Genomic DNA, 22,846 nt, shown 5'->3' with positions numbered 1-22,846 from the left:
TGGGGATGGCAGGGGTAGGGGAATGGTTGGGCTGGGGGAGCTTAAAGGGCTTTGCCAACCCAAACAATTCTATGATTCTACTATTTCATCCTAATTAAATGTTCTCTGAGATTAAAAAAAAAACACAAAAGAAATCAAATACAGATATGTTTTTGTTTACCAATTTCTGATTCTGAATTACAGATATGAAGCTTATATAGAGATCTAAATGCAACTTACCTGCAAAACAAAATTACTCAACAGAGCCTAACAAAACAGGTTGAAAAGGCGTAACTAGAGGTCAGAAAACAAACTAACCCATCTTTAGAAAGAACACGACTGAACTACAATATAAACAGAAACCAGTCCTGAGACTACAGTGAAGACACTGCACCACTCAAGAAACATTTTCCCTGCCACAGGCGTCAGCTTCATCCTGTAGGAAAGGCATGAGGTGTTTTAAACCAGGACGTTAATGGCATGTCCCAAGAAGCTGATGCAATGAATGCAATGGAAGTCAAACCTGGAACCCTCTCTTCCCATGTCCAACTTCAAAACATTGTTTAGAGCTAAAAATACACATTACTTTGCAAAGTAACATTTCATCAAGTGTAAATGTTTATCAAATTTCATGGAAATTTCAGTAAAAGTTTCTATTACAAATAAAAGGTATTGGTTTTAATAGTGAATGTTCATCCTTTCCATCCCCATAGATTTCATTTAAGCCTCTATAACTACTACTATAATATTAACATTGAACATAAAATGATTCAACAATTCAAGCAATACTTAAGACATTCTTGTTTAAAAATAATTAAATGTACTCTCTGTACTATGCATACACATAGTAATTCAACAGACGTACAGGTTGAATTGGCCTGCCGAAGGCAACTCCTTCTACTTTTAGAAGGTTCTATATGCTTATTCTCTGCCACTGTAAGAGAGTAAAAACCTAAAGCAATAATGGTACTGAACAGAAGAAATCTCTTTTCAGTGAAGGCTAAAAAGCTTGTCCTTGACTGCAACCAGACCATGTACTTAATTCCTGAACTCTGCAGCAAGTTTCATACTGAACGGAATGAATATGAAAAACCAACCACACAAATATATTTTTGGATGCAAATTATTCCCTTTAAAAAATTTCAGATTCCCAACACACATAACTTTTCATTAATTTGTTAAAATCAGTTGTTAAAAAAAAATTAAAAGCCTGCTTCCGTAAGTACCTTCGTTTGGTAAAGTTTACATGGGCTGACTTTTATTAGAAGTATTTGCTATGACAGTATTTAACTACACTTACATATTAAAGCCTTGCATGAATTCACCGGCATACTGAGACACAACCCTTCGCACACAACCTGAAAATACCACGTGCCAGCTAGAACCACTGAAGCAGCTCATTACGCTGTTCCAGTAGTTACATAGACAGATGGTACACGGTTTTCACAGAACCAAAGACTGCATCACTGTACTTTAGTAGCAGTTTTTTTAATTTCTTGCTAATACTGGCAAGCAATTACACGCATTGGGTGGCTTAAACCAACACAGACAAAATTGGGGTGGTCCTGACAACAGGAACAACAACTGGAGTTTGGAATTCTCAATAATACACACTGTGTGCTCTTTAGATTTAAAGAATTCACTTTGTAATCAGCACACTGATTTAGTAAATAATTAAAATACCCCTAGTTCAGTAATTCAAAACATAATTTAAAGAGCTTATTGAGCAATCACATAAAGTTTACCTGCTGCTTCATTATCTTTATTTGCTCCTTTTGCTTTCGCTTTTCTTCAGCTGCCATAATGGCTAACAAACAAAAGCAAACAAAAGGTTAGGATCAGCAGGACATGGCAAGAGACAGGAAACTTTTCATTAATACTTCTCAAACTAATCCACTAGCATGCACAGGCCTTCACAAGTAATTCTTACCTTGCTGTTTTTTCGCTTCTTTGGCAGCTCGAGCTTGCTCCTGCTTCTGCAGTTTTCTCAGTAGCTTTATTTGTGCTGCTTGCCTAGCTATTTCTGTTACAAAAAGAAAATACCAAGTTCATAAAAACAGGGCTGTCCAGCAGTAAGGATAGAGCTCGTAGTCAGGACATTCGCATGAGGCAAAGATAAAGAAAACAGTGGATGTGTTCTGCACGCGTTTATCTTGACAACATTTCACTATTAATGACCTTAAGTGGTATCTCATGTGTCAGTAACTACACCGACAGTGCAAACGAACATGGATACTTTCTACATAAAAGAAAATACTATTTTTTAAGGGAAACAAACCTATTAAGTGATAGAATCAGGCCAATAATGCTGTTTCATTTAAAAACTGATTTAGTCTGTCTTTTTAAAGCAGAAAAAATTTGTCTCTGAGTACTAAATCAACATTTTATTCAGAAAGCATGGAATTACTGTTTTACTTATAAGTCACCTCATGTAATTATCTAATCCTTTTACAGCAATGCAGTAAGAGCACACTCACCTGGGTCACACTTTATTTACTGTGGCAACTTACAGCCAGCCACTCTCCTGCTAATTAGTACCTTCCTGAAGCAGTCTGCTCCTTCTAAGTGAGAATGTTTATGAAATTTGGTTGAACTGTGCATGTACACACTGACTTAAGACAGCTGTAGGAAGGATTTTCTGGAGGTTGAATTCAGCTTGCTATTCAAAGAACCGAGGCCCAGGACCTCTCTATTTCTCCAAAACACCACCAGCAGGCAGATACATGGAAAATCCACGTATAGATACGATGATGATAGCAAGGGTAGTGTAAACAGGTACACAACAACAAGGAAACCTTCAGGGTCAAGGGGAAAACCATACAGAGGGAGAAGTTACACTTTCATCGAAACAGAACCAGTAGCTGGAAATTGGAATTTATGTTATAGAGGGGAACTTAAAACTATGAGCTATATGGAAAGGCCAACAGATGCAGAGCACCACTTAAGTCTCAACTGACACATCCATGAGGAGGATGTAGTTAACGTTCAGCACGGACAGATGGGAAACAAACACCTACACTGCAAAAACCAGAGACGACAAATCAGACCTCTTGTATTTCCATTAAACTAGTATGTGCTGTACTGAGCAAAGGTTAAGGGCTTCTAAATCAAGCCAAGAAACCTAAAAAGAAATTAGGGAAAGTAGAATTCTTGATATCAAATGTAATCCAGATGTAATGGACATCTCATGGACATGGTAGAAGGATAATTAATAATACGTAGTGTTGCCAGGTACCAACATTACAGGGACATCAGAATGAGATGTAGGCAGACCAGCTTTCTACGCAAAAGGAAGTATCAAGTCACATAGCATAAAAGCAATGAATGAAAAGACATCTATGTAGTCCATTAAAGACCTTTACATACATCACAACAGGAACCCAGAAATGCAATCAGTGGGACCTAGTGATGAACAGCATAGACAAAAGAGCCTTAGAAAAAAAGGTGACTGAATTCTTGTGCCAGTCTCTACTGTTGAAGATGTGGGGTAGATTCCCCTACTCAGTGCATCGTCTACAGCAGACGGGTCAGAAGAGCTAGATGAGTTTGAGATAAATATAAAAGAAGTATCAGATCAAGAAGCTAAGTCACATGTTAACGGATCACCAGGAGGGGACAGAGTAAGCAGAGAAATCTGAAGTAACACTAACACGAAACCACAGAGACACTGGTCTGCGTGTTTACCATAGTGTTAACAACAGCCACTGGGTCACAGGATTGGCAAGTCTCATCTCAAAAAAAAAAAAAAGGGCTCTAGGAGAAGTCTTGGGAACTGCATATCAGTTAAGTCTGATCTTCCCTTCCTGTTGAGGTGGTAGAGTCTTACTGTACATACTATGTCTTATATACGCTTATTGAATACATTATAAAACACCATCAGTTCAGACAGTCATAGCTTTTACAAAGAGAAATTCTGCCTAATTTTGCATTTCAATGAGAGTGTCAGTTCAGGGAGATAAAGAGAATCTAACTAACACAATGTATTCAGAATTTCAGAAAGTATTTGACTAGGTTCTACGTCAAACTTCATTAATAAAACTAAGCTGTTATGCCACTGCAGGAAAGCTTCACAGACTGAGAGCTCTTTAAATGATAGCAGGCTTTTGTGATGAAGAAGAGTTAGTAGAGGGTTTCTTCACAAATCTATATTAGAACCAGCTTTATTTACTATCTTTTTTCATCAATGAAACCTGTAAAGAGGAGTGCAAAGTTAAATCCCAAAAACGTGAAGATGATTGTTAAGCATTCTGAAAAATCCAAGGCTGTGCTGACAGCAAGGAACTCTGGAAGAGCCCTGCAAAACAGTGGGCAAAGGTAGCAGAGGAGCTTCATCACAGGTAAATGTAAGGTAGTACACCTAGAAAAGAAATACTGAAATTAGAGGACACATAAGAGGATCAAAGGGATGGAACAACTACTTTCTGAGGAAAGATTAAAAATACTTGGGTTCTTCAGTGTGGAGAGTAGAAGACTAAGGACAGAGAGGATCAAGGTCTGCCAAATCATCAAGGTGGCAGATAAACTGGAGAACTGTCATTCTCCAAACCTTGCAATAATGGAACCAGGGGACACCCACTGACGGTAACAGAAGATCATTTTTTAAAAATGAAAATGGTCCAGTAGTTAGCAGACTTCTGGAACTTGTTGCCACAGGAGGCTGGTAGAGCAAACATCGTCAGGAGGTTAAAAAACAAAGAACGGACTAATTGATGGGCAACAGTTCCATAAACAGAAAATAAACAGAGCAAGAAAATAAGTGCTCTGCAACATCACTTGTAAAACACCTCAGGATGCTGTGGTGCACACAGTAGGAAACAAATGGGCCAAGAAGTGATCAGGTTCACATGCTTCCTCCAGGCAGCATCTCCTATGGCCACTACTGGAGACAGACCTCTGCACTAGATGGACCCCTACGCTAAGACATTTCTTATGTTCTTATGAGGGGGGGAAAGCAGCAAGGTAGGTATCAACACATGTAACATCAAATATTACATATTCTGAGTATTCTTGTATACATAGACCATATGGTTTTCATTTTATCAAATGCTACAGTGTGTGGTGGGAAATTAGACATGGGACAGTGCTCCTAAATACCTCCCCCCCGGCAACCCTTTCAGTGTCCCATATAGTGAAAGGGAAGATATAAAATGAGACAAAACATCTTTGTGACTAGGGATTATCTTTTCCCAATGAGAAGAAAAGACCTCCGGAAGCAGTTACTGTGTCTCAACGATAAACACACAGCCTTGCAGCAAATGCTACGATGCTTCAGCAGTTGACACTTGAAGAGTTTCCTAATTCTCAGACTGAACAAAAGGTAGTGGTGACATAAGGTAGAGCTGTGCAGTAGCTACAGACATACCATGTACAGACATACCACAAAATAGCTGCAACATGTACCACATACTTAGGAATTTCTAAAACTGCCTTCTCTCTGTCTGTGTGTCCAAAGCATTACCAGGGCATACCCTAAATACATCTATACAGAACAGTACTCTCTGCAGACAAGAGGGAAAGATGCAAAGAGTCATGCCAAGGCATGCATACTGTTAGCAAGGACATTATGCAAAATAGCAGGCAGCCCCCCAAACAGGTCCACAGCCAGCACCTGCAAGAACAGTTAAGTCTCACATTAAAACAAACATCCTGATTCCTGGGCTGAAGAATTTTTCTGAATTAATCTAATCCAATATAAAAATATGAAACAGATACAGACTAAAGAACTGAAATTCAAAAGTCATGTGCCTGATGTTTATTTAAAACCAGGCCCTCGTGCTTTTGATACACAGTAGTACCCAGTATCATGGAAGTTCTACTGTCAACATTGGTACCACTTGCTATAGGATCCCATTCAACTTTATGGGTATTTAAATCTTGTTACCATCAGGGATTTCACAAGAAAAATATTTTCCCTGGAACAGCCACAAGCTTCACAGAAATGCAAACTTCAGTGGCTCCCAATGACAATGTCCACTGTTTTTTGAGCTGGTACAAGGGAAAACAAAGATCTGTTAATTTTTGCCAATTTCAAAAATACATCAGTGGTAACCAGATTATTTGATGTCTGCTTTTTTAAATTTTATAAATCTAAATAAAGTCACTGTAAAGCTCTTAGAAATGCATTTGCACACATGTTTCTTCCTTTCAATCATATATACTTGTAACTGATTTTGAAAAACGCTTCAATACAAGCAACATGTGATAAATTTCAAAAATAAAATGTGGACTATTAATATCCTAGTGAAATGCACCACTCCTCTTTAGAGGAAGCATTAACTCTCCATATACTGATACTCTCTGTTCATGAAAACAGTAGCACACTTCTTACCTTGAGCCTGGAGCTTTCTTAAAAGCTTTGCATCGGTGTTGTCCAGAAATTCAGTGCTACCAACGTTCGGAGGTCGGCCTTTGCGTCGTCTCATCCTTGACTCCTCTCTAGAGTGCTGTCTGTCTGGATTTGGTGGTCGTCCTCTACGCCCTTCCATAGCTCTGATACGGGGAACGACCTCCTCTTCCTTCAGAAGACACCACTGCACACCCTTTTAATTGACACATTTCACAGACAGATATTATAAACACAGATTTAAAAAAGGAAAAATACATCTAAGACATGTGAGAACATGAACAGCAAAATACACATTTTTTTTTCCCCAAGTTAGTTATATAAATGTAAAATATGCAAGAGCTGTGATGTACTATTTGGGTAGTACAAAGCTTTGATGATGCACAGAAGCCATATATATGGAGAGGTTACCGCTACAAACTTTTGTAAATTGTACTGCTACGCAAGGTTTTGAAGACTATTCAGTGGCATACGCAGCCATTACCTAGCAGGTATGCCACGACTGGGCTACTTTTAACTGCTTCTGAACAAATCCCTCATTGTTCAACCCTTTTCAAAAGGCGAAATAGGTTCTTCCTCACTCCGTAAACTCAATAACTACTCTGCTTTCACATAATCCACCGCTCAACGCGAATGAAAAAACGCATCAAGCTGCAAGTCACTCTCTTCCAACTGCTCGTGCTTACCGATGGTCTGACGTACATAAAAGCAAATGCAGCGGTGTGTTTTCAAATACAGCTTTCTGGGGTGCTGTAGATCTCCACAACCGAGTGGAACACACACAGATTCATTTTAACCTTTTTGTTTTATTTAGTACAATTTAGTTCTCCCCTCATCCACAGCAAGAAAACTAATTTCTGTGCCAACTTGAAGACATCAAAAGTTTGTTAACTTTTAAGAATCCAACTGCCCGAACTACAAGTTATGTTAACTATATTCTGTAACTAAACAAAGTATGCAGCGATACATTCAACCCTTTCACTCTTACTACTGTTCTTTGGGGAATCTCAAGAACAAATACTGAAATACTTTGTTAATACAAAAACCCAAGTTAGTCCTCATATAGAAATACCTTTAACTGATAAAAGGTAGAGTTTATTGCATCTCCTGAGCAGAACAGGAGCACAGTATCTGATCCTGCTTGACTGAACATGAGTATTTAAAAACTGTAACAGCTTTTACCATTTTCCCAAGTTTTTGAAAAGGGGGGGGATGTAAGCTCAGTATGTTCAGGACTACTCCATAATTTGCCTTAAAAAGGTTTGTAAAAGATTTTGAAAATGTTAAAGCAAGAATGAAAGTTGGTAACTTATAAAACACATTAATTAAATATCTGTTCAGAAAAAAATCATTTGCATTACCAAAGTTTTCGCATTTACATGTACATAAACACTGAAATCAAATTAGCTGTACCATAAGAAACATTTTTATTTGCTCATTTTAACAATTTACCTTTTAATTCTTTCCGCTCATTCTTCATAATTACAAATGTTGAACATAAGATTCGGCAAAAGAAACAGCATTTTGCTAACGAAACATTCAGATTCCAAGGAGGCTATCAGTGTCTGCAAAGATCCCTGTGTCGAGTCTGAATCACTCCCAGTTAAGACCGTGCCAAGAGTCCTCCTCACACTCCGCTCACAGACCTGCCCAAGGGCTTTGGTATTAGCTGTTCCCTAAGAAGGAGCTGTTCAGAATCATGACTGTATCACTGCCCATACAACACAGCATCACTTAGGACTTCCTAATCCAAAATAGCTACCTCTACCACTTAAGCAGAAGTTCATTTATTTTCTATCTTTGCGAGTATTACTCAGGCGTACACTTCCATTTCACTGCCTGGTACCTGACTTACAATTTACCACAGGTCCAGCTTGCTGAGAAATGGAAGCTGGATTTAATACTGTACTTATCACCTACACCAGCCTCCAACCTAGGAAATCTCATCCCATAAACTGCAAGTGCAGGGTGGGAAGGCAAAATAGAATTCAAAGAGAAAGAGGAGAAGCAGGTACTTCTGCTTCGGGAAGTACCTTAGATCCTGCAATGGAGACTGCTCCTGCTTTGTATTTGTATTTTCTATGGTTAATGACACTAATGATAACAAATATGTGGAAAAGGAAGGTAAGAGGTCTACAAGATCATTAGTGCCACAGAGACTATGGATGTGTATTACGTTTTCCTAATACCTCCCAAAAGAGAAACCAGAGGCCGTCAAATGAAGCTACTTGAAGGTTCAATAAGCAAAAGGAGCTGGCGTTTCAAGGAATGGGGAGAAGACCGTTCAATGTGCTGCCAAGGATACTGTGGATGCTACAAGCTTCCACAAGTTTAATGGAGGACAAGACAAAAGTAGTCCAGAACAGGTCCATTAAAGGTTAAGCAGGAATTAATTGACCATCTATATCTTGTGCTCAGATATCTTTTAAAACCTGACCCAAAATACATTTCTATTAAAAGAATGTACAACCTGATATCCTGTGGATTTTCAATTCCAAAGAAAAAATGAGGTGGTTGCACCCCAGCACAGGCAAATCAGGGGCTTCCATAAAATCTAAGCTTCACTATGCTACACAAATGTTAGTGAAAAGAATAGGAATAACACCATGAAATACTGTGTTTTATTGTTGAAACTCATCAAAATAAGAACTTAATTCAGTTTCTCACCTTCAGGCATCTACCATCTATTGCAATACCACACTATAATCAGGACATTTGCCAAAAAGGCACCAGGTACCTATGCATGGAAGCAGAATCAGGCTCCAAGCCTGTTAACCAAACTAATGAACAAAAGCATAGGCACTTTGCAAGAAGCAGACATCCTCATTAATCTCAGTTTACATTTGTGAGAAAAAGTTAACAACAAAGCTTTCTAAATTGAATCACAGAATTCAAAGTACGACAAACATTTTAAATTCCAGTTTCTACAAAAAGAAGCAAATAATTACTGCTGTACTACAAACACATACCAGAACAGCTGGCTGTTCTGCATGGTATTTCTATTGCATCTGTAATAAACATTCTAGACTTCTCAATACTTATTTACAGACTAAGCCTCTTAAGTAGGAAACAGCAAGCTTAAGAATTGGCTTAAAAGAGGCAGACTTCACGCCTTCCAGAGATGCACTGTATTTGTTCTGAGGCAGCACCATAACCAAATACTTTGAGAAAGACAAGAGTACAGAGGAGTTACCTCACACTAAGGAGATGGCAAAAAGTACCTTAGGCACTTCCCTCCTTTCCTATTCCTGAATTCAGCTGCCTTCCTGGGCAAGCATTCAGACCCATTGAAAAAAAAGAAAAACACAGTATTATTTTCACCACTTTATGCAAAATCTTATTGGGGGGAAAAAGTACATGCCATGTTTACCATGACTTAACTCTCAGAGAGCTCTATCCAGGTTAAAAAGTCTCTATTTTGCCCTCACTGGTACTTTACCTTCAACTAGAATGGATCTAAATGGAGCTTTATAAAGAGTCAAGTTTTCTCTAACTATATAATGACCCTGCGAAGAGAAGGGCCGAGCGGGCTGGGGCTGCTCAGCCTGGAGAAAGGGAGGCTCGGGGGGATCTCACCAATGTGTATAACTAGCCAAAGGGAGGGTGCAAAGAGGACGGAGCCAGGCTCTTTCAGAGGTGCCCAGTGACAGGACAAGGGGCAATGGGCACAGACTGAAACACAGGAGGTTCCCCCTGAACATCAGGAAACACTTTGTCACCGCGACGGTGACACGAGAACTGGCACAGATGGCCCGGGGAGGTTGTGGAGATTTTCAGCAGCTGCCTGGACATGGTCCTGGGCAACCAGCTCTAGGTGATCCTTCTTGAGCAGGGGGGTTGGACTAGCTGACCTCCAGGGGTCCCCTCCAAGCTCAGCCACTCTGCGATGGACACTCTTCCTGTGACATGTCAATCAAAGCCAGCAAGATACAACCTTAGGACACAGCTCAGTATCACTCTGCAACGTTCACTTCCACCTACTACTTGATGCAGTATTCCTACCCACATTACTCGAACTCACAAGGACACGTGCCTCCTCCATCACCCCAAATCACATTCACGCTCATCTTTCTAAATAACAGCAGTTTAAAGTCTCCAGGTCCTGCCACTGAATTTCCACATTTGCCAAACTTCAGGCATTCCTCTAACCCTACGATCTCATGGCCCACTCCTGCCAGATACGCTTCTCTGTTAAAGCAGTTAAGTCGCCGCTTTGAATAACCCCTAATATCTGGTTGCTTCTGTACCAGAAGAAACACAGGCGCTATCAGAAGCAGGTAATTCATGTATTTTTAGCTTGCTGTAGGTAATTCTTATGTGTCACTGATTTAGCCCTTATGTAATTTTCTTCACAACTTATTCCATCTTTGAGCTCTGTGAAACGTACCCAATCACTTTGGATGCATGCGGCATGTCTCAAGAGATGACAGAAATATGTAACGAAGAAAGGGAAGAGTAACCATGAAAGGCTATACAGAATAAATGAAAATACAGCAAAAGCAAAAATAAAATTTGTGGAATTACCTCCAGATATCAATGAAGATATGATTATCACATATTCATATTGAAGCTGAACAATTAAAAAAACTTCAGTAAAAAGGGTGCAAATTCTCTTCATGAAGTACCAGGATCACACACCGCTTTACTAAGTGCACATTATCAGCCAGAGTGTAGCTCAACTGTTTACATTATAATGGTCTCATTCAAAATCTCATACGTAAAATGTAAATACATTTCAAAATATCTGAAACAGCTCCCCTCAGGTACTTCCCCCCCGCCCCCCCCTTTTTTACAAGACAACTTTTCCTTTGTTTAACCATGTCTCAGTGGAACCTACCACAAGCTACACAAGCAGAAACCACAGTGAAATGTACAGCAGCTCAATATTCACATTGCCAAGCCTGCCAACCTGCCCTCCCCGATGCTTTCATTCTGAAGTTTTATAGCATCAAAGGACAAAAGCTGCAAATCATCTCGTGAATTAATGGGAGAAGAAAGGGATAACTGGAGAAGGGGACAAGACTAATGAAGTGATATGGGCACCGGACACAAGAAAGGTAACAAGGTGAAAGAGAGCAGATACATTATGTTCACAGCATACAGAATTCTTTCAATCAAGCCATTCAGGAAGTTCACAACTACATGAAATTGTTGTTTTATGAAGGCCAAACATGAAGAGGATTTAGCACTATTTTACCCTGTAGCCAAGAATCAGGAAGCACCACCCAGAAGTAGCTGCTTGCTATGAACCTGGTCTTTATTGCTCTCAAATTCATACTACGTAAATGTTGCCTATTTCTACAGGGTATGACAAGGACCTAAGGCCTAACAAGAGACTGAATTCAAGATTGCTGAGAGCACGATGTCTGTCCAAATTCCTGCAGTAACACATTCAGGGTACTTCTCTCTTAAAGAAGCAAATATATTCACTGACGGAAGTCCAAAAACTTCTGTGCACATCCCAAAGAAATGGTAAGATGACCAAAATAGTTACACAGTATGGCACAAACACAGTATTAATTTCCTTAAAATTCTAATTTTACTTATCCTTGTGTGGTTTATCTACACAAAGTCTAACATCTCAACCGCTGTTAAGCATAACTGGTATAACTCAACATTCCTGCAAAAATCTTGTGCTTCAGGAAGCTCAGGCCTATTCTCGATACAGGAAACACTGGTACTTAAACACGTATTCTATATACATTAGGCACATGAATATATGAAAAGAGTGTGATTTAACGCATACACATAAATTACTATCAATATTAGGGTTATACAGTAAAGGAAGAAGTAGAGTTTTACCCAGAAATATCTGAACACCAACTAAGATCACATACGTAGCTCAGAGTTCTTTCATACTAGAAAAATCCAGGCTCAGAGCCGATCGTAAGGCATGCCAAAATCCTGCAACCCCCTAATAAAATCACTGAGGGGAGAGGTTTTCAACACTGCCCATGATCAAGCTCTCAGCAACTCAATGTAACTACTATTAATACGCACAATTTTTAGAAAGAATTAGCTAAAAACAGGCAATGCTTCAGACTGTAGCAAAAATTACTTCACCTAAATTTAAGTTAATGTTCCTTGGATCAAAGACTTTACTTTTTAAAAAGCGGATACCTGCGGTCCATCTCTGGCTTCATAGAAGTCACCCACTCCTATTTTTGCACTGAAGCTGAAATTGTCCCTTGAGATATCCATTATTCCATTTCTGCTGAGATACTGAAAAAATCACATATTTTTCCACTTCAGCTTGTAAATAATTACAACCCAGCTTTGATGTACAGCTAACGTTGTGAGTGTAATGTTTTGCATATTCTATCAAAGGGATATGCATTTATAGGAGATCAAATCAGCGACAGACTAAGATACATTACACCTCACGTCACAGGGTATTTTGAAACAAGTATCTTTATTGAAGGGAAAAAAAAGGTGTTTTTTAATTGCAAGCATGCTTAGTAGCATTAGAACACAGAAGTGAAAAAAGGGAACACACCTTTACTACTTCAGGATACTGTCTCAGCTTCTTTCCACAAGGTGCAAAATATGCTACTTCTCCTTGAAGGCGACCACCGAAGTTTCTTATTCGGGTTTCTCTTTGCCAGCTAGAGTAATGTGAAATAGTTGCATACAATACACTTTTTAAAAAAAAGTCATTAACATCAATTTCAGATTTTTCCATAACAGGAAAAAGGCACATACCTAAAACGTGACAGGAGTATCATAAACCAAATAGGCAAAACCAGGAACAGTTATTATGTAGGTTGTCCAAACTCTGACTATACTTGGATTTATTTCTATCAAACTACTTACATATTACCAGATTTTAAACAGATTAGAACTGTATTTCAGGGAGTTATCTGGACTCTGTACTGGCCCAGATCTAACTATCAGGATTCATTTCCAGGGGCAAAACTGCTAAACGATGTGTTTGCATAAGATCAATTTGATGCACAAAAATTAACCCATGAAATACCCTGGCACTTTTAAACAGCCTGACAGTCGCTGCGAGTTGGAAATCTAAATCGTTGAAGCCCTTTCATTTCTTTACCAACTGAGTTTAGAAGGTGTTATCTCCCTTTAAGGAATATCAAGTATCTGTATAACCTACCCGTATTCAAGAGGAACACGCAGCTCCCGTTCATCTGTTACTCTTCGTCTTTTTGAAGTACCTAAAACAGAATTTCTGATTAACACCTAAGAGAATTTACAAAATGAAAACACATTCCTAAAATATATTTTTTATCCTTATATACTCAAATCAGAAGATAAATCATTTTTACATTCTAGCAATTGCATACCTCAAGTACCAAGGAAATTAACGTAACTATTCTCCTTTTGAAATACATTTTCCTCTAAGTTTCCCTTAACCTCTTCTAAAATTGTAAAGAGAAGAAAACCCAATTATGCCATACTGAACTGGTTGCCTGGCTTGGTGCTCTCAGATATTGCTAAAATAATTCCTGGCACTCCTGCTTTTCCATACTAGACCATATTTCATTTTCTTCAGTACAGAAAATGAAAATGAAAGCAGTCTTTACTTTAAAAATCCATACATCCTAATATGCTCAGCCTGCAAAGAGCACTGTGTATAGGCTGCGGTCAACTGCCAAATGCAGAAAATTTGCAAGATTATTCTAGGTTTTCAATGTTCAAACCGTGGTTACATTTGGTGCTGGTCAGGAGGCTGAATCAGTAACACAATGGAGACAATTGCCAAATGTGGAATTCTACGGAGCACCAAAGGCTGACACTTTTCTCGGGTGTCTCTGAGAGAACTGTGGGACATCAACTATGCCCACAGACAACCTTTGGGAAGATGCATGTCTCAAAAAGGTGGCTTGGACCTTGTGCAAGGAATGTGACCTCTCTCTTCCCGGAGGAAATGGACATGAGATAGCATCATTATCAGGCCAAATCCTTGAAACTTGCTCCAACTTGGTATGGCCAGAAGGAGCGTCCCGTGCTGCAATGGCACAGGTTTGGAGATATGGAAAGAGCCACAAGACCTCTTCAGCGACTGACCAGCTTTAGGTAAAATGGACACAAAACTGTATTAATTGTATTACAGTGATTCTTACTAGGAAAAAGTACTGCACCTAAAATAAGGACACAAAATTAATTTATCCTCTCACCTCCATAAACAGACAAAAATCTGCTATCAGCCTTTTTAAAGAATCATAAATCAACACAGATTCCTGAGAAAAAAAAATAACTTCGTATTTGAACAATCTGGATTACTCCTAATGCATGGGAAAACTTTTACAAACTGTGCGAAGAGGAATTTCATTCCATGTCATCAAAGGCATTACATGGCTTCAAAGCTAATGCCTTTGATGACATGGAATGAAATTCCTCTTCCACTGAATCCAAATACAAAAACCAATTTATGAGTGGATGTCCCCATTTAAAAATCTACTTACTTCCATGTTAATTAAATATCAAGTTTATAATTCAAAGTAGTAAATATGCAATTTCAATTGTTACCACGCAAATTGAGAAGTGTGACTTCCAAAAATGCACTTTTCTATAGCAGTACCAATTACTAAATCTTACAAATTAGTCACCAAATGAAAGATTGTAAACACTGTGTAACATCAGGCACATGCTAAATGTACTTTTCATAAACCTTTTAAAAATAATTCCTTGCACATAATCCATAAATTCTATTGAGAATTTTGAAATAACAACTAATAAAGTTTTATTTTAACTAAATAGTTATTAAATTTGCTGAGTAAGGGGCAGAAATAGAAGATTCAGAATGCAAACTATAATGCATAGGAATCAGAAATAAATAAGAATAACTGGTTTATAATAAAATGGTAAATAACAAAGATAAGTAATGGAATAAATATCAACTCTGGCTATTTCATCCAATTACATGAGCTAAAATGTCCTCGACTAAGTGTAATGTTCAGGTCTTGAGAACTTGCAATTCTGCCAACCGATTTTAATGTCTGGTCCGTGAAAAGATCACAGAATCGCCCAGGTAGGAAGGGACCTCAAAAGATCATCTGGTCGAACCTTCCATAGGAGAGGGAGCCTAGGTGAGATTATCTAGCACCCTGTCCAACTCCAGCTTGAAAACCTCCAGTCCATGGGGACTCTACCACAAACCTGGGGAGGATGTTCCAGTAAAAGATTGTTCTTACTGTAAAAAAATTTCTTTCTTATGTCGAGATATCATTTGCTACCAGTGTCTAAAGTACTTTTATAACTACTTTTACAGCACATGCCAGTTAGACATTACACGTTACAATAACAAAAGACATTCCAATACCACAGTGTGTACTTGGCGTAAGAGCAGATGCTGCTGTCCCAAGAAAAACCGCAGGCTGGGACTCGGGACATAAGGCAGCTGGCGCAGAGCTTGGGGTCTTCGCTACTTGGAGATTAAGTGGGGTGGAATGAGCTGCAAGACCAACAGAAGAGGGCTTCACGGAGGATGAAGTTTTATTCAGTTTCAGTTGAGTTTTTTCTCCCTCAGTGTCTGTATCTGATTCATCTTGATCTTTATCATCCTCATCATCTTCATCCTCAGACCCTTCTGTATCTGACTCAGAATTACTGTCAGACTCTGTTTAAAAAAAGTGTGGCAAAAGGCACATTATAAGTTGGCAACTACTGGCAAATATATTTAGGTTCTAACACTTGCAAAGTCTTTTGTCGTATTAAATAAGAAGCTTTTCTGACTTCAGGGTTTCTTTTTTTTTAATAACCTCTCTTGAGTATAACGAGAAGGTTATAATTAACTACCTAAGCTTTAAATGACTACAAATATGACAGCATGAAGTAGTTCTGCACCATAATGCACTGTTGGTTTGGTTTTCCATGAGGAGATGAGACGCAGAAGCTGCAGTATTTCAAGAGATTGTTTACCCTAGGACATCCCCTGAGGCCAGGCAGGGGTTGAACACTTCCACAGGAAGGGCACTTCAAAGGCTGTGAAATCTAGCATGAAGAGGAAGCAAAGGATGGTACTGAGTACGGGCTGAAGGGTGTCAGAATTGGAAGTGTGGCGATCTGGGCAAAGGAAGAGTTAGAGAGAGAGTAAAGGGTAGACAGGATAAGGAATTGAAGATAGGCTACAGCTGTGAGGAGAAAAGAGGATTAGTATAGGGTGTGTGGATGAGAGGGGGAAAGACGATGATGAAGGTGGAGCTGGACCCAAGGGGTATCAGCACACAGGGCAGAAAGGAGCAACTGGGAATACAATCAACTCTTTAAAACAGGCCCTGCCTTTCTGAAAGGCTGAAGAGCCTTTACAACAGTAGACTGAATGCTGTCTAGGAACACTGCAGCCCTTGCAACTGTCCTGGTAGTTTTCTCTAATCTTGCTCACTGACTACTGCACTCTTGAGTGAAGCCTAGAAACCTTATTTTTGCCACTCTTCACAACCTGAAGGCCTTTCCTTAGTCTCTTTCTGGTTGGGGAAGCCTGTGCTACACATGGGCTCTGTCTGCCAGAATAATTAACCATGGATCAGCCTATTCTCTCCATCCCCCTCCTGGGCGCCTTGCAGTGCATGAGCTGCAGGCTGGGCAACTGACTGGAAGGGAGGTCCCTGACAGCCTTTCTGGAAGGCTGTGGAGCCATCTTACCAGGACAGCAGAACGTATACTTGACCATATGAACAAGTATCGGAATATCCAAAACATGATTTTGGATATGACACAATGGGGGACTGCGAGACACATGCTACTTTCTGGGATATCTGTAAGACACCGTGTGGGCCATGCTGCCCCAAAATTTCCTACCCCTATTTTAAAATATGGTGGGAAATGCATGTTTTCAACACTCAAAAAAATAACGTTTCTGCTTTTCCTATTAAAAAGGTAAAACCACCTGATTGGCTATCATCAGAATCATCATCTTCATCATCCTCATCTTCATCTTCATCATCGTCGTCATCATCGTTTGAGTCGTCAGAGTCTTTACTGCTGGGGGCATCTGAGTCTACCCCTCTGAACTGCTCCACTACCAGTTTTGCAGAATGAAGGCGGTGTTGTGTTTTTACTGCATTTGCTGCATTATTGCTGACTGTTTTATCCTTTCCTGAACCAGGCAACACAGGAGAGGTAGAGGGTACAACAGGCGTCCGGTTACCGGTCGTTTTTTTCCCACATGCACTCAAGTTTACTGGCAAAGAAAAGGGGGTGCTACTAGAAATGGCTACACTTTCATTGATCTTGGTCTGGGATTTCAGTTTCGTAGTAAGTGCAAGAGGAGCCTCCTGGATGACGCTCTGAATAACTCCATTGGGTTGGTGATTACCTAAAAGTGCATTTGTCAGGAATGGATTAGAATGGTTGTTTTCCAAGGATGTGAGTTTTTGATGAGCTGGTGAACTAGGTGTTGGTTTGGGGCTTGACAAAGCTGCAATAACCTTCTTCAGGTTCTTGGATGATTCCTGTTTCTTTAGCTGTGCTGCTGGGAATGTCTGTTTATATTGTTCCTAAAGAAATAAGGAAACAGAGGAATAAAATGCGGATTTTTTTTTCTTAGTATTCAGGCAGGTGAACTCTATGAAATCTTAAACATCAGCCAAGCTACTTCTCATAGGTCAAAAGCAGGTGCTGGTTACAACAGAAGAGATGAGTAACTACAAGTTACGCAAGTCTCTCTCGTGATTTTCACTGCAAGTAGGAAAAGACAAACTGAACTCAAGATGAAGCTGATCCAAATTACGTAGGGAAGCCTTTGCACTTACTACGTCACTCTAGACAGTGATTTTCCTAAAGATATTAAGCACCTTTAAAAAGAAATTTTTTAAGACTAGTCTTAGTACTGCCATAGGAACACCCCTGCTTTTTACTCTTTCAGCGTACAAAATCTCATTAGTGAATGTAAAACTACCGTTAGTAACTTGTTCATTTTAAAGCACAAGGTAAATAGAACATACTAATGGCTACAATACTAGCAGAAAACCAAGAGAAGGCTCTTGGCATAGAAAAAATTTATCAAAAAAAAAGGGGGGAGAAAGCTATTACTCATGTACTGTGATATGCTTTTTTTTAAACTCTGAAAAAGTAGTACTTGAAAGTTCTTCAAGTAAAACTTCATCGGTAGTGGCTCAGAAATGCATGTAAAGCTTATACTCGTTAGTCTCTAGGCTCTTCCAAAGAAAAAGAAAATACATCATCTTTAATGGGAAAAAAAAATCACAGAACGGATAAAGATGGTACATTTAAAATCAGTTTTTAAATATTAAGTCAAATACAACACATTCTTGAAGTTAATAACATTTAAAAATGAATATGAAATAATGAAAACCTATGAAATAATTATTTGCACAGTGCCTGTTTGCAGTAAAATTTTTAAAGAAATCAAACCACTGAATAGGTGATGCATCATCAGCTGAGCACTCAAATTTGACAGCAGAAGCCTCTTCCAATTAAGTTTTCATTATTATCATTTATTTAACCATTTCAGGTAAATGACAAGCTTATTTGGATTTTACAAAGTAGCTGGGAGTTGAAAGGAAAAATAGTGTTTCTTTTCTGATCTAGGAATAAAAACTATGTGACAAAAACATTTTTCAGTCCTGACTGAGGACTTTGAGTTAGCTGTGAATCAGCGTCCAGTTTACTCTTCACCAGTACTACTTAGTTTAAAACAAAGTTTGTTTTCAATAGTGAAATTTGCCTTGGTAAATACACTTCGTAATATATTTACATATATTTACATATCTCTCTCTCTCAAGCCTCAACATTTCTAAAATGCTGGATTTTTATTCTCTTCTAATCCCCAACTGAATAGAAATTATGAAAATTCATCACTAGTCACCATAATCACTATTAACTGAGAATCTACAGAGAATTTTTGTAAGCTACAGAACTGTTAAGACAGAGACATGTAAACATTGTAGAGTCCTGACCATTACTGCAATGGCCACACTGGGTTTTAGTAACTATCCGTGCATGAAAATCCTTCTGTCTTCAAAGAGCAAACAAAACCCAAGATTAAAGCAAACATTTTTTTAAAGAGCCTTTCAGCTACTTGGATTAAAATCATGATTAAAATAGGTAATTTTAATTACTTTGAGTTAAAACTATCCAACTTGAAACACAGCAAAGCCATGCCTACATACTGGATATGGAATGTATTAAATCAGTATTCTGCCTGAAACTAGGAGAAGCACAGGAAAAATACCTAGGCCACACAATTTACCCAGAAATGCTTCTCTTATTTTGATATTGACTTTAGCTGCTCATTTTTCTTAAAGAGATGCGTGACAAAATCCTTTCTTTCTTTGTACCCTTACTCTCGCTAGTATGCTGACTGCTTTCAGCAGAGCTGTCAAGTCACTATGTGACAAGGATGGAAGTCAAGTTTGGCGTGATGTGACAGTTAAGTTGTGTATATGATCGCATCATGTATACACTAGGGTATGCACACTTATTCATGCAACACAAGTAGATGACTTTTCTCTGAGATAAAGTTCTGGAATAGTTCAGGGCACTTGTATAGTGAACCATCTCTGAAATTAAAGCATAATATTTGCTGCTCGTTAAAAAAAACCCCAAACCTTAACATCAACAAAAAAACCCGCAAAAAACCCTACCACGCCTCTTCAGAACATACACTACCCACACAATTTGGTGAATTTACATCATTCAGAAATCCGTATCAACTCTAAAATTATGTCAAAAAAGCATGATATGAAAGTAAATACACATAATTTTAAAACATTATATTTAAAAGAGCTTGATAGCACAATGTTGCATCTTGTGAAGCAGGAAACACAGGTTACAAATAATCAAAACACCAGTGGTTTTTTCACTCACCCGTTTCGATCTTACATCGCTGGTCAAAGAGACAGATTCTTCAGAGGTATTTTTATTCCCTGCTTTGAGTAGGTCAGGGGAAGGAACTATGAGTTTTAAATAGGTTTCCTTTTTGGCTTGATGTACCAAAGACAAAGGTTTCACATTGGGAACCAATCCCGTAGACTGTATTACACTTGTGTGTTTGTTCACAGATTCCTCCTTTGCCTGAGAGCTTTGGAAAATAAACGGAAGCTGCTGTGACAAAACCTGAGGCTGCTTCTGCTGGGACTGGAATGATGAATGAGTCTGGGAATCAGACACAAGAGGTATCTGCTGGTGTGTTCTTTTTTCTTGGGACTTTTCACGTGGTTTCTGTCCATCAGTTTTCATATCTGTCATGCCACTATGCATTAGCACCTGTAAAATATGTATTTTTGACTGTTCATATTAGAGCAGTTAAAGATCCCCTTAAAAAAAAGTACATCATCAGTCCCCATGGAACAATTACACTATTCTTGGCAGAGGATGAACAATGATAACTTTAAAATCAATCTTGCCATATATAGGGGGTCCCCCCTACCCCAGATAGTTTCAGTCTGTGAAGACAATGCTTAGTAGAGAAGGAGTACTAAACCATGACTGTTTTTAAAATGTATTTTTGACTGTAAACCTAACAGGGTACCCAAGATTCCAATCTTGTTCTTCTACTGGCTACCATGAGGAGTAACAACTCTGCTAGGAATAAAGCAAATGCCAAAGCAATATTCACACAAATATGTATTTCCAATACACTATCAGCACACAGCACTTCATTTCTTTACATTTCCCACTTAATAAAAAAAATAAGAGCCTAACTGTTAAAACTCCTAGTCCATAAAGAACAACAAAACACATAGATGCACGCACACAAAGGAAAACAAAACCACCCCAGAAAACCCTGAAGCAAAACCAGAAGAGTACCCTTAGAATCATTACTGTGTAGTTAAATAAGCATTCATTAATGTGTAGTTAAATAATTGCTCACTGGTGCAAACACAAACAGGTCAGTTTTTCACAAACAGCTTTCAGTAACAAGACTGTGAGCAGAGAGCAAGGTGTCATACCTTGTCCTTGGTTTTGTGGTGTGCTTCGTTTTCAGAGTCCGATTCATCATCTTCACTCTCTTCAGCACTCTGGTCGTCCTCCTCCTCTTCATCCTCCTCTAGATCATCGGAGTCACTACTACTTATGCCTTCACTTGAGGTGTCTGAAGAGGAGCCCGAGTCACTGTCGCTGTTACTAGAGCTTTCCACAGCTTTTTTTCTGGGCTTCTACCAGGAAGATGAATGCTCTATTAATGGTTCAGCTTTAATCTGTTATATCATCTTAACATCGTGCATAATCTTTAAAACAAAAACCAGTAAGACTCTGGAGTAAAGTAATCTGCAATCGTTGAACACAACTCCCTGTCTCTGCAGAAGACTAAAGAGAGAGGAGAAGTGCTTCACAAGAAGATGAAAACGAAAAACCAGCCACAAGGTTCTGCTCAAGTGTTGTTCTGACCATGCGCGCTGGCAGAACAGTTGGCATCACTACATTTCAAAGCAGAATAACAAATTTAAGCCTAGAAAGTCAGCCTGGGATACAGATCTAGCAAACCTCCACAGAATGTACTGCTTCCAAAAAATTTGAAACCAAAAGCTTTATTGCAAACCAACATAGAAACAACAATACATATAAGGTTCATCAACATCTTTCAGTGACACATTCATCTAACTCCATCACTCACAATTTCACAGTATGCACTGTTTAGCAATGTAAGGTTTTGAGGACTGGAAAGAACATGCTCATCAAATTGCTTCTGGGATTTGCTTCTGAAAAATGGACCAAAATCCGCTGAACTACTCCGACAACAATATTGTATTTAAACTATCGGAAAGAACAAATTTGCAAACCAGAATGGGAAAGTACAAGAAGCAACACACAAGAATGCAGAAAAAGAAGAAAGGTGTAAAAAACACAGGGACTCCCAAAACATTGACATTGCAAGACCAGATTTTAAAGTGCAGTGGACGAGGAAAGTCAGCTTTTGGGGGAGCTAACTAAAATGAATGCGTATATTTCACAAACACATCTGGAGGAGGAACATGTGGACCGGAGGGTTACGATGGTGGCTATGTGAGAGGGAGATGAAAGTGTGTATTACTGCATTAAAGCGTAGTCAGTCATGAAGGAGTTCACAAATGATGTTGGAAGGCAGGGAAACATGTGAAACAGTATTACAGATGCCAGGCAGCAGCAAAGGGTTATGTAGCACCTGGACAGGGCATGTGGAGACACAGACGGAACTGTGAGGTTAAAATGAGTCAAAAGGAAGACAGGTGGGCAGCTTGAGTAGGTAACTGAAAGGCAAAAAAAAGATGCAGCAATTTTAGAAAACAATGCAGACAGGAGCGTCAGAGAAATGGTGCTTTAAAAATATAAGCTTTCTTAACAAAACTTCCCCAAAAGTTTACTTTTCAAAGCTGTTTTTTTATGGTAGATATATTATAAAGCAAGAGGCTAAAAAGAAAGAACAATTTTATGTCAAAGATCCTTGTCTTATGAAGAAGAAATTCACTTAGATTAATGAGAGAACATAAACTTATTCTTGTAATCGAGTGTGGTGGTTTTGGCTAGGACAGACTTAACCTTTTCATAGTAGCTCCCACGGTGCTGTATTTTGGATCTGTGACCAAAGCAGCGCTGATCACCCCGGGATGTGTTGTTCCTGCT

General features: G+C 38.9%; 1 protein-coding gene across 4 annotated transcripts in view; it reads right to left on the bottom strand.

The window, feature by feature from the left end:
* BAZ2B (bromodomain adjacent to zinc finger domain 2B) overlaps positions 1–22,846 on the bottom strand; it is a 125,090-nt gene that overhangs the window by 36,080 nt on the left and 66,164 nt on the right. For 2 of the 4 annotated variants that reach the window (XM_035894450.1, XM_035894451.1), the window contains exons 5-14: positions 21,196–21,402; positions 20,111–20,509; positions 17,169–17,778; positions 15,603–15,899; positions 13,434–13,494; positions 12,819–12,927; positions 12,443–12,544; positions 6,308–6,518; positions 1,910–2,002; positions 1,725–1,786 (exon numbers count right to left, since the gene is read on the bottom strand). In XM_035894450.1, coding sequence (XP_035750343.1) covers positions 1,725–1,786; positions 1,910–2,002; positions 6,308–6,518; positions 12,443–12,544; positions 12,819–12,927; positions 13,434–13,494; positions 15,603–15,899; positions 17,169–17,778; positions 20,111–20,509; positions 21,196–21,402 — 2,151 coding nt within the window. The remainder of the gene's footprint in view (positions 1–1,724; positions 1,787–1,909; positions 2,003–6,307; positions 6,519–12,442; positions 12,545–12,818; positions 12,928–13,433; positions 13,495–15,602; positions 15,900–17,168; positions 17,779–20,110; positions 20,510–21,195; positions 21,403–22,846) is intronic. The other 2 variants (XM_035894453.1, XM_035894454.1) reach the window with 1 other exon arrangement.

This window comes from Egretta garzetta, unplaced genomic scaffold, assembly GCF_000687185.1.
Source record: "Egretta garzetta isolate BGI_Z169 unplaced genomic scaffold, ASM68718v1 scaffold635, whole genome shotgun sequence".
NCBI classification, from domain to species: Eukaryota; Metazoa; Chordata; class Aves; order Pelecaniformes; family Ardeidae; genus Egretta; species Egretta garzetta.
Note: the sequence above shows the minus strand (reverse complement) of the source record. Positions and strands in the feature narration are given on the sequence as shown.